Source organism: Lipophrys pholis (genome assembly GCF_963383615.2).
Source record: "Lipophrys pholis genome assembly, chromosome: 19".
In the NCBI taxonomy this organism is placed as follows: domain Eukaryota; kingdom Metazoa; phylum Chordata; class Actinopteri; order Blenniiformes; family Blenniidae; genus Lipophrys; species Lipophrys pholis.
This window is the reverse complement of record NC_137647.1, coordinates 8,132,565-8,146,565: the sequence shown is the minus strand read 5'-3', so window position 1 is coordinate 8,146,565 and position 14,001 is coordinate 8,132,565. Positions and strand designations below refer to the sequence as shown.

At 41.7% G+C, this 14,001-nt stretch overlaps 1 protein-coding gene across 1 annotated transcript in view; it reads left to right on the top strand.

Moving 5' to 3' along the window:
* The window catches only part of LOC308124976 (extracellular serine/threonine protein kinase FAM20C-like), a 39,077-nt gene extending 25,323 nt beyond the window's left edge, over positions 1-13,754 (top strand). The window contains exons 4-10 of the mRNA XM_080488412.1: positions 6,694-6,786; positions 9,385-9,500; positions 9,999-10,179; positions 10,293-10,402; positions 10,487-10,568; positions 10,756-10,815; positions 11,916-13,754. Coding sequence (XP_080344538.1) covers positions 6,694-6,786; positions 9,385-9,500; positions 9,999-10,179; positions 10,293-10,402; positions 10,487-10,568; positions 10,756-10,815; positions 11,916-12,174 — 901 coding nt within the window. The 3' untranslated portion in view covers positions 12,175-13,754. The remainder of the gene's footprint in view (positions 1-6,693; positions 6,787-9,384; positions 9,501-9,998; positions 10,180-10,292; positions 10,403-10,486; positions 10,569-10,755; positions 10,816-11,915) is intronic.
* The last annotated feature ends 247 nt before the right edge of the window (positions 13,755-14,001 follow it).

Genomic DNA, 14,001 nt, shown 5'->3' with positions numbered 1-14,001 from the left:
AACACAGTTTTGTTCAGCGGCCGCATACAACCCAATTTCACCCCAAATGGGCCCAATGGGTAAAAAACTGCCATAATAACCTTTAAATCTAAACTTTAAAGTATGTCTTTGTTGTGACGCAGAGTATACGTGATGAAAACGTCCAAATATTTGCAAAAACCAAACATTTACGACCAAAATGACGACAATCTCAGCATAAAGTTCTTTCTAATGTTACATTCTGGTGCAAAATACAGTTCGATGGCCAAAAAACTGTTGCATGATGGGTGTTTTTACAAACTCACTCTAACAGCATGGCTTTGAAGTTAATGTTTTGTCCCACGGGCCTTATGATAATGCAGTGGCAGCATAGTAAAAACATAGCTTATATGAGCAATATTCAAACATCAATGAGATGTTGATATGAAAGATACAATAAAATGACATGGCGGCATCACACAGGTCACCTGGTAATATTAATGAAAATAAATATTAAAAAGGCTCCTTGAAAACACAGGTAAGGCTTTCAATTACAATTGCTTTCATCTTTATATCTCATATAGCTTTTTCTTTTATGTAGCTCGTGTAACTGAACCCAGATCACAAATTCACCCAAAATGTAAATGATACTTTTCTCTACATCTTCCATTTGAAGTCTCCTGATGGAATTTTTTTTTTTGATCAGCGGCTCACTGTACAGCCTGTAATTTCCTTGATGCGTGTTCATCGGTGCATGCACGCACAGGGATGAGCAGGTGATAAGAACCGGAGTCACATGACTCACATATCTGCAGAGTGCCGAGAATAGTAATGCATATTGACATTTACAATAGGCTTCGACAGGTAGCGGCGGCGAACAGGGTAGGAGAATGCAGAATACTGAAAAAGTCCATCTAATATGTCTGTGATATGTGATCAACACTTGGTTTAACTTTTCACAGCGTGTCCCCTGATTTTCTAAAGATTATTAATAAAGCAGCGTGTTCCGCTGCTGCGATGAAAAATGATCAATACATATTTGCACCTCTAAACTTGGATTCTGTTCCATGACTCTAATCCCCCGCCGACCCCCACCTCTCCCACATAACTTAAATTAAAGCACTGACCAGGGCCATCATCTGTCTCCTTAATATCAGACCTTCTTCTTTTTCGAGCATCCTCATGATAATATCGCCCATACTTCTTCCCACACATGCAGATGACTTTCCTTTCCCTCCTGGCGGTGCCCCCCCCCCCCCCCCCCCCCCCCCCCCCCCCCGTGTGTTGAAAATAGCTGAGGCAAGAACACAACTTGTGTAACATCGATTTGAAATTCAATCTAGACAGCCACCTTGGGGCCCTGGGCCGATTCTCAGATCCCTCTCCGATACCACTGTTGGAAGAAAATGAAGAGAAATAGGCAGACACGGAGCCAGGAACGCATCGAAAATGTATATATATACCCACGCAGTAAGCTGCTGTTTGCGGTTACACGCACACACACACACACACACACCTACACACACACACCAGCCTCAACAGCATCTTTCTGATACTTCTGCATGTAGTGCAGCTGACAGACAAGCACTCTCTGACACAAATCAGCAGGCTGAAGAGATTTAATCTCCCAATCTTTTATCCGGCCCTCAGTCCCACCACCTGTCTGTCACCTTGAGAGGTTTTTGTGAGTACTCCACAAGGTGCCATTTACCCACAAGTGTCCTGAATCTACCACGCTAATCACTTGTGTTTTTCAAAAAAAAAAAACCTCATCCGACGAAAACGTTGCCTCTGGACTGTTTCTCCAGTGAATAAACCGCACTGCTGTGTAACACAATTCTTTTTTTAAAAAATACACTCATGTGGAGAGGCAGGAAACATCTCGGTTTGGTGAAATTTGTTTATGAAGTGTGAAGCTGTTGACTTTGTTTTGCATCATGTGAAAAGTACCGAGGCTATAAAAAAAGGGAGGGAGGGAAACGGAATATGAGAAAGCCAGAAATTAGGTGCATGCCAGTGAAAATGTGAGGAGGAGCACCAGAGAGCTAAATATGTGATACAGAAACTGAAATTAATCACTTTATGAACTGAGCACAAAAATGAAGGAAACGTAAATTAAACCCACGTACTCGGCTCTTCATATCACATGTTCCTTACAAATGTGACCCCATTTAAAAGTTGAAAGCCTTTCCAACAGTGTCAGATTTATTGGCAAGAGGCATCACTACAGCAGAGACATAATCAGCCATACCTACATTATCTCACTTTGTCTGTTATGTTTATATCTGATATATACACTATATATTATATATTATGCACTTATAATCATTGATTTTAATTGTCGCACAGATCCCCTAATTCTTTCGGAAAACATTTCTTTAGGCTGTTGCAGCTGAATGACAGACTGGTCTTTCAACATGACCATATTACTTGATTACATTGTGCCGCCTTTTCAGCAATCCACCCCCCCACATAGCTTCTGAGACAAAAAAAAAACAGTGAGAGAGACAAATAAGCCTCCCAGTGGGGGGATAAAATCTGCTGTGGATTTCCAATAGATAACAGATCTCCTGTGGACTCTCTGTCTGTTTCTCTCTCTGTCAGATCAGGATCCAGATTAGTCATTACAGCACTATAGGTCAGTGGGAGTGTACGCCACAGTTGTAATCAAAATTAGTTAACCTCTCAGACCTTCAATACACTCCAGTGATGTGACTTGAATTGAGTGAAATCGCATCAACTGAAGGTTAATCCTTTTACTCCTATCCCGTCACTGCTGACAGTATATGTGTACTTCTCATAACCATAAGTCCAAGAGCGTTTGCAATATCTGTAAAATCTTACCAGAAAGCAAAGAAATAAAGCATTACACATGTGTACCATCCAAAGTTAGACAACATTCACGAGTGTGTAATACATTGCATCCAGTCATAAAATGGTTAAACAGTCAGAGGCTGGATTTTAAATATATAATATTGAGCTAGCCAATAATGTCAAAGGCTTACAAGCAAAATGATTTAACCTGCCAAAACACGTACTCAATAATTACAGCCTATCACCTGGAATAAATGATTTTGGCCATTTTCCCCCTTTCGATTGCACCATTTCATATTAGTTGAATATTACGTGTTTTCTCTGCTGCCTTTTACTGAACTAAGGTTCAGTTGACTGTATGTATACAAGATCTCAGTGATTGACAAGCATCTTATTACAATTTTAAATGTTTCAGTATCTAAAAAAGCATAGAGAACTATATAAAAAAAATGTATTATTATCTTTACAAACAAAAATGTATAGAGGTAATAGTGCAGTTTGCAATATGTGCTATACATGTATACAATTCAAACAGAAATACCAACACATGTGACAAAACTAAAACTATTAAATAAACCTCTTTCAATATTGGACGTTCATAAATTCTACAAAGTGAATATTAGACATTATTTAACAGCATATCAAATTGTAAAACTAGATAAACGACCAACCAGTTGAACTACCAATTATAAGAATCATATTTGTCACAGTGATTTCTTCCAGGGTCATGTTGTTTATCAGGCTGGATAAAACCGAAAGTCTTCCGGTAACAAAAAGATGCATGCTGTCAATAGTGAGAAATAAAGATTAACAGTTACTTTAAAGAAAATTCTGTTGTGGTTCATTGGCCTTATGTGTTAAACCTCTGAAGTCCAGGATTGAAAGATTTTTTTTCTGGTGTAGATGACATACGGCTAATAAAGCAAAAGAAACACTTCTTTTTATGGTTCCCCGTGTCATAAAGACAGAATACACATAGTTTAAGACTCAATGCAATACTATTGGGACAGTGATCTTCTTCATAAAATCATTTGATCCCCAGATCTACAACCTAAATATTTTGTTTCCTCACAATTAAATAAACATTTATTATAGCTACTGTGCAAGTGAAGTATCTGTAAGTTGTTTTCACCTTTATCGAATTCACATAAGGATCTTTTGGAGAAATACTCTATTATATTGTTTTCAAACATTGATGGAGAAATTTGGCTCATTTCCACACTCAGAGCAGCTTCAAACTTGAAATCATGCTGTGTTTTGTAAATTGAGGAAATTACCTTATGAGTGTAATTGAATAATTTTTTTTCAAGCAGCTCTTTTGTTCCTTAATGAAGTTAGTGCTGAAGTGGGGTTCCCGCAAGCCTTTGAGATTGTACAGACATGACCACAGTACAATAGATAATGAGACATCGATTATTTAAAATGTGGGGTTTTTTTGTATTATAGTGAAGTTGAATTATGTCACTGTTCCCATCACTTTAACAAAGTCCATGACAAACTTCACACTGGATGCCGTTTTATCTTCACTTTCTATGGACACGCAAGGAAAGAGTTGTTTATTTCCTCTTATCAGTTTAATTCTTTAAGAAAACAACCTGGAGGATGTTCAGGCATCGATTTTGTCTCAGTGGGTTTGTCTCTACTGCCCTCTCTCTGTCACCGACGTGATACTCCAGTGTGTGTGTGTGTGTGTGTGTGTGTGTGTGTGTGTGTGTGTGTGTGTGTGTGTGTGTGTGTGTGTGTGTGTGTGTGTGTGTGTGTGTGTGTGTGTGTGTGTGTGTGTGTGTGTGTGTGTGTGTGTGTGTAGTCCAGGTACTACTGATATTGACCTAAATCAGTATAACACACACAATACCAGGTGAATTTGTTATGCAATCAAAGGCAAAGCACATATATCATTAGATTCTAGGTTGAAGACATGTCTTAAGGCTAATGCAGTGTTCTCGTGACTTTGCTGTGTGAGAGAGAGAGAGACAAGAGGAGTGTGTACGTGGAGACATGGCCACAGCTGTTTTGCTGCCCACCAATACGCCCTCCCACCCGCTGCCATCTTTATTTAATATAACCCTCCACTGTGCAGGTCTGAGCTCATGAAAGCACATTCAAACCGCCAAGTCAGCACAAACTGAGTCCACACAGGCAAGCAGTTCAGCTTCATCTTGCACGCACACGCACACGCACACACACACACACACACACACACACACACACACACACACACACACACACACACACACACACACACACACACACCACAAACCAGGACCATTTTTTATCATCAAGCGTTAACTGATAAAGGGAGCCTGTGAACACACCTGAGACGAGATACTTTGGAGGTGGTTGGTGTGTTTTCTGCACGCATGTGTTGGCAATGGTGTGTGTACATGCAAATCCAGATGTGCATGCCCCACCTTTTGGGGAGCCATGATTAACTGTGATAAGGCGCCTTGATTGTGCTGCTTTTGAGCTTTTGAATGATAAAAAAAAAAAAGTGCGTCACAGGTGCAGTGGCTCAAAAGGTCACCTTTTAAAACCAAACCAAGGGCTCTTGCTACTGTTTATTCAGCTTTGTCTCTGTCGACACAGTATCTTTTATCCCCCTCGCCCTGCATCCTGAAAATAAAAAACACCATTAGTCCCCTCCTCGCTCTGGGTAGGGTAGAAGGGATCACAGTGGCAGCAGTTGATTTATGGGTAAACGGCTGCTTGCCTGACATGTAGAAGGACAGGGGGACAGGTCATTTTCTGTTTCAAAGAAATAGAAGAAGAGGAGGGGGGGGGGCGTAATGCACCATTTCACCCTCAAGTCCAGTCCACCCTAATGGAGAGGGCGGTGGGGGGTTGCCAGTGCATGGGTGGCTGTGTTCGGATTACACTGTGGGTAACTAAATCTGTTGGGGGACTTCATTGAAATCAGGGAAGGATATTAAAATGTGGATGTACATCGTTAAATCCCTAGGTGATGACATGTTCAATGCAAGATCGAAATGGTAAGCAGGAGCTATACCTCGCCGTAGAGTCCGTGTGGATGTTGTATAAGTTGTGTGTGCAGGTGTGTGTGTAATGTTGGCGTAGTTACAGTACATGTGAAGGTCAGGTGTGTCCATATGTGTGTGTGTGTGTGTGTGTGTGTGTGTGTGTGTGTGTGTGTGTGTGTGTGTGTGTGTGTGTGTGTGTGTGTGTGTGTGTGTGTGTGTGTGTGTGTGTGTGTGTGTGTGTGTGTGTGTGTGTGTGTGTGTGTGTGTGTGTGTGTGTGTGTGTGTGTGTGTGTGTGTGTGTGTGTGTGTGGATGAGAGAAAGGAGAAAGCAAGTGAGTAAAAGAGATTATATCCTGCTGGCAGACAAGTGAGCAGACATTCAGAGGGAAAGACAGACGGGCAGATACAAAGAGGCCTCTAGCATTCCCTGACTCAGATCCATGGTTTGGCTGGCAGAGATTCACATCTCCTGGATGTGTGTGTGTGTGTGTGTCTGCAGATTGTGAATAAGACCCTCTTCCAGCTTCCCTGTAGCTGACTTGTCCACACAGGCTTTGGTCTCATACGTCAGCTTCTGTCCTAGAAAGGGATGCAGACGCTGCGATGAGTTTCACGCCGCCGGAAACCAAAAATCTGATGAAAGCAGAGGAGATTCGCAGAGACAGGAGCAGAAATGTCTCGAATCGAAGGGCTGCGTGAATTAAAATTAAAACTCATCTGATGTGAAACATCAATTGTTTATAAGATCCTTCCTCTCCCTGACGAGTCAGGCCTCAGGAGAGGAGAGAAAAGAGCAGCAGCAGCAGGACGTTTCCGCGTCCATTTTTAGTAATTCTCAACAGAAATTACACCACAGCACTCAATAAGATACAAAAACATATACACGCTGGTTTTTCTCCTGATAAATGACTGCAAGGTGTGACGTTTGTTTTCTGTCTTCCAGGCAGACCCGGGAGCAGGAAACACCTCCAGACTTCTTCTATTTCTCTGACTTTGAGAGGCACAATGCTGAGATTGCTGCTTTTCACTTGGACAGGTACGTTTTACAACCTTCCCTTCTGTTTATGATGTTTAGTGACGGGGTCACACACATCGCTTCCTGCCAACGGCGGCACTTTAACTCCATTCGTATAGCAGAGGTGTGCCATAATAGATTTGAGATGTGAAATATGAATGGGATTAAGTACACAAGGGATTAGATAACACACCGAGAGCAGGGATCATCTCCTCTGCTTGCTGCTGAGTATATTGATTTCAACATGATCCTTTTGACTTTAAAGACTTCAGCTGGCAAGGTACAAAAAAAAAAAGATCTCAAGAGAGGACCACTAAGAAGAGCCCAATGTGATCTTGTGGGATTCTAGAGACGGATAATAGAGACATATTGGGGGGTCTCTTGAGAGCATGGTAGTTTTTTTTTTACAGATGCTCACAATAAGTTTTTGCTCGATGAAATCATAAGCACGTGTGTGTGTGGCCTGGAAGATGGATCCAAGCATCAGATAACCACCAGTGTTGCAGGGTGGTGCCCGTGTTTCCCCCTAAAGAGCAGTTTTGTTTTTAGGCTGCGTGCGGAATGTGGGCTGCCCACGAATTACAGTCCAGCAACAGCCGGAGCTATTGCTGGTTTATTACTTCATATTGAATCAGGAATTTGTGGAGTAGGAGGCTGTTTTGCTCGGCTAAAACTTTCTTTAATTTGAGATGTGCTCCGAGACAGTTCTGATGAAACGCACCAAAATATCTCGGAGATTTCGGGAAAGAGGTAAAATCACGGCTTTCCAGTAAATTACTTCTAAATCTCTGGGATTTTTTTTGTTCATCCCCTGTTCTTTGCCTTGTCTGCTATCATGCCATCTGCTGTGAACTCCTTGTGACTCAGGGGTGTGTAATAGGCAGAGTGCACACAAATAAAAGCCTGAGTGTACTCTCACGGTAACTGCGCGCACACACACACACACACACACACAATGCACAGGTGCTCCTTTGTCGTCGGGACCCAACGTGACGGTGCAGTTTGCAGACTGTGAATGCTGTCCTCTGTAGGCTAAAGTTTCACCGTACTCTGTTCCACTCAGCCAGTCTGTCCTTGTGTCTACCTGCTCCCGGGAGGCTTGGTTTTAGTCTCCGCCGGGTCAGGGTCATTTGGACTGCAAACATACAGTGAGACAGACTAAATAGAGGCTGAATAGGTATAGTGTTCCGACATGGGAGCAAAAGAAAATACAGGGAGACCAAAAGGTAGAGACAAAAGAGGAGAGAGAGAGCGAGAAGGGAAGGAGTGGAGTTTTAGACCACAGAGAATAGAGCTAACCTGTTTATACTCTAAGTAGTCATTACAAATGACAACAATGATATGATATAGAAACAAAAGTTGGATTGGAACAGATTTGTTTGGGTGCCAGTCACACAAATCCTCCAAACACACTGTAAAGATATTCTAGTTTTGGCCTCAGGACTGAGTACATCTTTATATGAAATTCTGCAAAACTATACAACAAACCATTGAAGGTTTTGTGTAACAAAACTTCATACCTTTGTGCGCAATTCTTTCTCGCTTCCCAGTTTGTGCCCTCAATCCTCACTGTATATTCAAAAATCAAAGAACAAAAGTGTGTAAAAGTTTGAATTAAATAACTCTTTACTCTTTTCCTGTTTAAAGGTCGCCACAGCAGACAGTCCTTACGCTAATCATCGGCATGTCCTCCATCACTGCATCCATGAACCTCCTTTCTGACCTTCCTGTTCTCCTGTTAACTGGCGGCTCATCCCTCAGCATCCTCTCACCCTCATAGCTACTAGGTTTCCTAAATATATGACCAGATCATCTCAAACTCATAGACAATAAATAAGACACCGCAAGGCCATAAAGAGGCAATGATGAAAAGAAACAATTCAGTCATGAAATTGATTTGAAATGGGTTTTGTCTGTGGTAAACAGCCGAAATAGCAGAAGGAACGGAGGACTTAAAAGTATCGATTGGTTCTTATCTGGAGCTTATTATTTATAACGCCTGCCAAAAAACAACTGGGAGGCTCCTCGAGTGGAGTGTCCCGGAAGAGCAAACCAGATCTGAGAGATGGAACAAGTTAATGCACGCCTGCAGCAGATTATATGGAATTATATTACATGATAAGAACATTACAGCGGCTTAATTTTTGAGTAACAGGTTGTTTTTGTTTTCGTTTTGTTTTCTCACAAAAATCACCAGACAGACAAATGCATACTTACAAGTGAAAATAAACTGTGTTTGAAATATGTTCCTGTAATGATTTGAGTGGTTGGATGAGGGTATAATGAAGTAAACTGAAGACATCTAATCAGCACATGTATGCAAACAGCCGTCATGGGCAATAAGACGTCTTGCATTCAACTAAAGAATATTACTTGACGACTGACTATTGATTACTGAGATGGATTTATTTCCTCAATCCCAGTGAGCAAAATACTTCAAAAAGTAACAAACATGGGACAAGAACTGGGGAGTCTCATCCAGTCCTAATCGGAATACATCCAAAGAAACTGTAGGTTTTAAGTTTACATGTACTTTTGTACTATGAGAAAACAACACTGCTCCACGTGAGCAGGAAAGCCTCCGATGATTTTTGTTGCATCGTCTCCGTGTCTCTGCAGGATCCTTGACTTTCGGAGAGTGCCTCCCGTGGCAGGACGACTCGTCAACATGACAAAGGAGATCAGAGATGTGACACGCGATAAGAAGCTGTGGAGGACCTTCTTCATCTCACCAGGTACACACGCCGCCAGCCTCCTCTGCATCTTGGCACAGAGTTTCAGCTGGCTTGGCTGCCGAACACAATCCGGGAAGAGCGGAGAGCAACCGTGTCGCACTGCCGGCTTCCCGCTGCAAAATGGGTTATGTGGAAAGTGGACTCTGCAGCTGCAGTTGAGGGTTTTCTTAATCACCGCTCTGTTTTTTCAAGGCAAAGGAAAAAAGCCAACTGCTGCATGTGTTGCAATAAACGAGTCCACGATCAAAGCTGGCCACATGGTGGCACTGTCAGTCAGAAGACAAGAAACAGCACAAGAGTAAACGAATCACAGAGGCTTTGTTGTATCCATTAAAAAAATATTTGCTAATAAAACAATTAGGATACTGCACAAGGATTGCAACACACAATCTGACTGCATTATGTAATTATAATTGCACCATGCATCAGTGCCATTTGAGAAAGTTCCTGCTATTCCTCTGTGAGAGCATTTCCACATCTTGGCTTTTCTTTCATCAGCCAACAACGTCTGCTTCTACGGCGAGTGCTCATACTACTGCTCCACTGAGCATGCTCTGTGTGGGAAACCGGATCAGATTGAAGGCTCGCTGGCTGCCTTCCTGCCCGACCTGAACCTGGCCAAGCGCAAAACCTGGAGGAACCCCTGGAGACGCTCCTACCACAAGCGCAAGAAAGCAGAGTAAGGGAACTATACCGAGGCCTCACATTCATCGAGTATCAACAACAGTGGTAAGAAATATCTGATTGTGGTGCCTTATTACTGAATAACGTCACGTTTTAACATATTTGCAGGTGGGAAGTGGATCCAGATTACTGCGATGAGGTGAAACAGACACCTCCGTATGACCGTGGCACTCGATTATTAGATGTCATGGACATGACAATCTTTGACTTCTTAATGGGTAAGAGGAAAACAAAAGGAGGAGTTTTACAAAGTGTTAACGGAAGTGAGGAGTCTGAAGCATGTTTCCTGTCACCTTGTCCAGGTAACATGGATCGTCACCACTATGAAACGTTTGAGAAATTTGGAAACGACACTTTCATCATTCACCTTGACAATGGAAGAGGGTAAATACAGACAACCAAAGTAAAATAACAGTGTTTGTATGAGATGTATGACATCAATCTGTATGATTACAATATGAAAGGACGTTCTTAAATAATCCAAAGTGGCCTCATGAAGACATAAAATAAGTTGTTTTCTAACAAACAAAATTAACATATTCTTTCCTTGATCTTATCTCCACTCATGCAGGTTTGGAAAGCACTCGCACGACGAGCTGTCTATTCTGGTGCCTCTGAGCCAGTGCTGCAGGTCAGACGTTTGGTTTTTTGTGAATGCTTTTATTTGTAAGAAGAGAATGCTTCTTTTGATGAGGGCCTTCAAACACCCTAGTCCACAGGAACAAACAGTCTAGAAGTTAGTCCATTTTGATTTGCGTGGAGTGGTGAGGAGTTTTTTTGCGAAGAAGTGCTTGAGAATCTTGTTTTGCGTGCGGAAAAAGCTAAATGCCAACTCTCACACACTGAGTGCGAGACTCAAGCATTTGACTATAAACTCGCAGCACACGTCTTTTCTCTCACCGTGTTTCCATTTTTAGCTCAGTGCTGTATTTCCTGTGTCACATGAAATGTTTGGACAATTAGTACACTGAGAAACATCTTCCGAAAGTGGGTAGTTATTGCTTTTACCTCCCTTACATCTTAGACTTGTGTTGTCAAATGATATTTATGACTTGATTTATATTTTTTTGTCCATTACATTTATATTAATACTTTCACTTCTGAAGAGAAATCAATCATTCCAAGCTGAAGGCAAAAGTTGGCCGCCCAGGCTGCTGCCAGTGAAAACACAAATTCACACCCTGAAGCATTGAAATATCTCTGAGCTTTTTGCACAGCAAAGCAAGTAAAACCACACGTCGTTTTTGAAACGTTACTCCTCGCTGCTGCTAAGTAGGCGTGCATGTGTTATGATGCCAATACCAAGCCAAACTCAATCCCGCTGTCTGACGGGACAATGCAATGCAGCACTTACGGGGGGGGGGGGGGGGGGGGGGGGGGGGGGGGTTCATGTCAAAGGGAATTAATTAATCAAGGCTTTGAGGGGTTCCGGTCAAGCAGGATCACAGTGATGGAGCAGGAGTGCAGTGGTGAGGCGGCAAAACGTTTCACAATCTCTTAGAAGACGTGTGACTCTATAACCTGCCGGCTTTTCTATTATCACTACTTGGTCTCTTATTGTAATGTGTGTAAGAGACCAATTTAAATCAGTGTGTTAATTGCTGTGAAATGTGTTTCTATTAACCGAAGAAAAAAGATTTTTTTAATTAACTTCAATAGTTATTGTCACAAATTCACTTTTTTTTTTTTAAGTTTTTCTGTTTTTTGTATTTTATTTTTTTTTCATTTCAGGCTGAGGAGGTCCACCTACCTGCGTCTCCAGTTGTTGGCAAAGGAGGAGTACCAGCTGAGTTCAATGATGGAGGAGTCTCTGCTGCGGGACCGCCTGTCCCCTATTCTCATCCGGCCTCATCTTCAGGCCATGGACCGCAGGCTCCGGCTGGTGCTGCAGGTCCTGGCAGGCTGCATAGAGAAAGAGGGCCACGTTAATGTCGTGGAGGAGGATTTAGTCGGGGACACAGCCACCCACAGGGGACCGGGCCACAGGTAGTGAGGGGCGAGGCTCGAGGGTGACGGAAACCGACACTGACACATTGCAAATGGACCACATCAGTGGCTGTTCGATTAATGGGATAACAATGAAATTCCCACCTTTGGTATCAAGCTGAATTCAGTGAATTCCAAGACTTGCCATCATTGCCTCTATGGAACCGGCTCTTAAGCGTGTTTATATGGAAGAAACTGTCTGCAAATACAACTAAAGACTGTGCTCACACGGACGTTTTGTATTTTCTTTCACCAGATGTTGTATAAGGCATAAAAGGAAGCACTGCTGCATTCTGATTTTGTCCTGTTTGTTCTGAATAGGGAGGGTATCAGTTTATTTTGTGTGTTTTATTATATTAGTGCATAACCAAATCGGAATCCACCCTGACTAGGCAGCATAGGGTCAGACGACAAGCTTTATCAGTTATCACAATGTGTGTATTGTCATTTTCTCCTTTTGTAAAGTGTCAGGATTCAATGTTTTCATTGAATGTTTCAGAAGGGAAGTCATTCATGGCACTACAAAGTTACAACCAGGTGAATATTAACCATTTTCAATGTGTTCTCTATATTTTTTCAATTAAATCTTTTTTTTCTTTTTAGCTTTATGTCCTTGCACAGACAGTCCGATCCCAAATGTTTTCACGCGCTTTTAAACAGCAAGTGCATCACACTGTAGTTTAAACAGTACCTTCACTTTGCCTTATTTCAACTGTGTGTCTTTTTTAAATTCCCTCCCCGTGCCCGAAGAGGCCGAGCTCACGCCACATGTAGTGCATCACAACAACACAGAAATATCACCACACCAAAAATGCTGAATGAAATGCCTGGAAAAAATTTTTTACTTTTAATGAACCATTCATCAAATGAGGATCTGAGACATTTCTTGTTATTCACCGTGAGACATTTTCAGTTATTGTCTAGCAAAAATGTTACAAATTGTGTATTGTTTCATCTTCTGAGATCTCAACCCCGACTGACTATTTATTGCTGCAAAAAGAGAAATAAGGGAACATAACATACATTTCTTTCTCATGTTACTTTCTTTGTTGGGAAAATGCTTTGCTTGGCTTTTTCAAGCAGTTGGATGCTAGATAATTTGGCATTTGTTCAGGCGCTGTGTTTATGTTAAGGCAATTAAAAACACACTTAAACCGTTTGATTTTAAAACATTTGGATGTTCAAGTGATGTCTGTGTAAGTTTTGGTTTCTTCATAAGAGTCCTGTGTATTGGCTAACCCAGTACCTGTGCAATGACAGAACTACATTACTTGAATGTTTTTGGGTTGGCCGTATGGACAGGATTCATGAGACTACCAGTGGTGTAAAGCCTGAGTGGCTGGTCTTAAGTCTGGGAAGTGTTACGAGAATGGCATTGGGGGTTAAAATGCCTCATGGAACCACAGGGATAATTATTGGTAATGTTCCTTGATTTTCATATTTTCAATGTAAATACCTATAAATACTTTGAAGACCTATCGAGCTGCACTGCACAGTGATCTGCTTCTGTTTTCTGCTCTCGCATTGTTACTGTGAAGATCTGTTTACTAAATGATTAAAGTGTGCAATAAAAACAAAAGTGAGGACACATTTCTGTGTGCAGGGGGCTGCAAATATGGGATATTTTATCCGAGAGTGAGGGTGAAAGGTGTGCTTTTAATGCGTGAGAATCAATAATGAAAAGTTTAGTGTTACATACGGTCATTCCCATCCGGCTTTTAAAAAAAATCACACAAAAAAAAAAATGACATTCACCATGTCAATTTAACTAACTGGAACATGCAAGAAGATTCAAACACAATGCCCAGGAGTGCAGCACTGCATGTGGCCA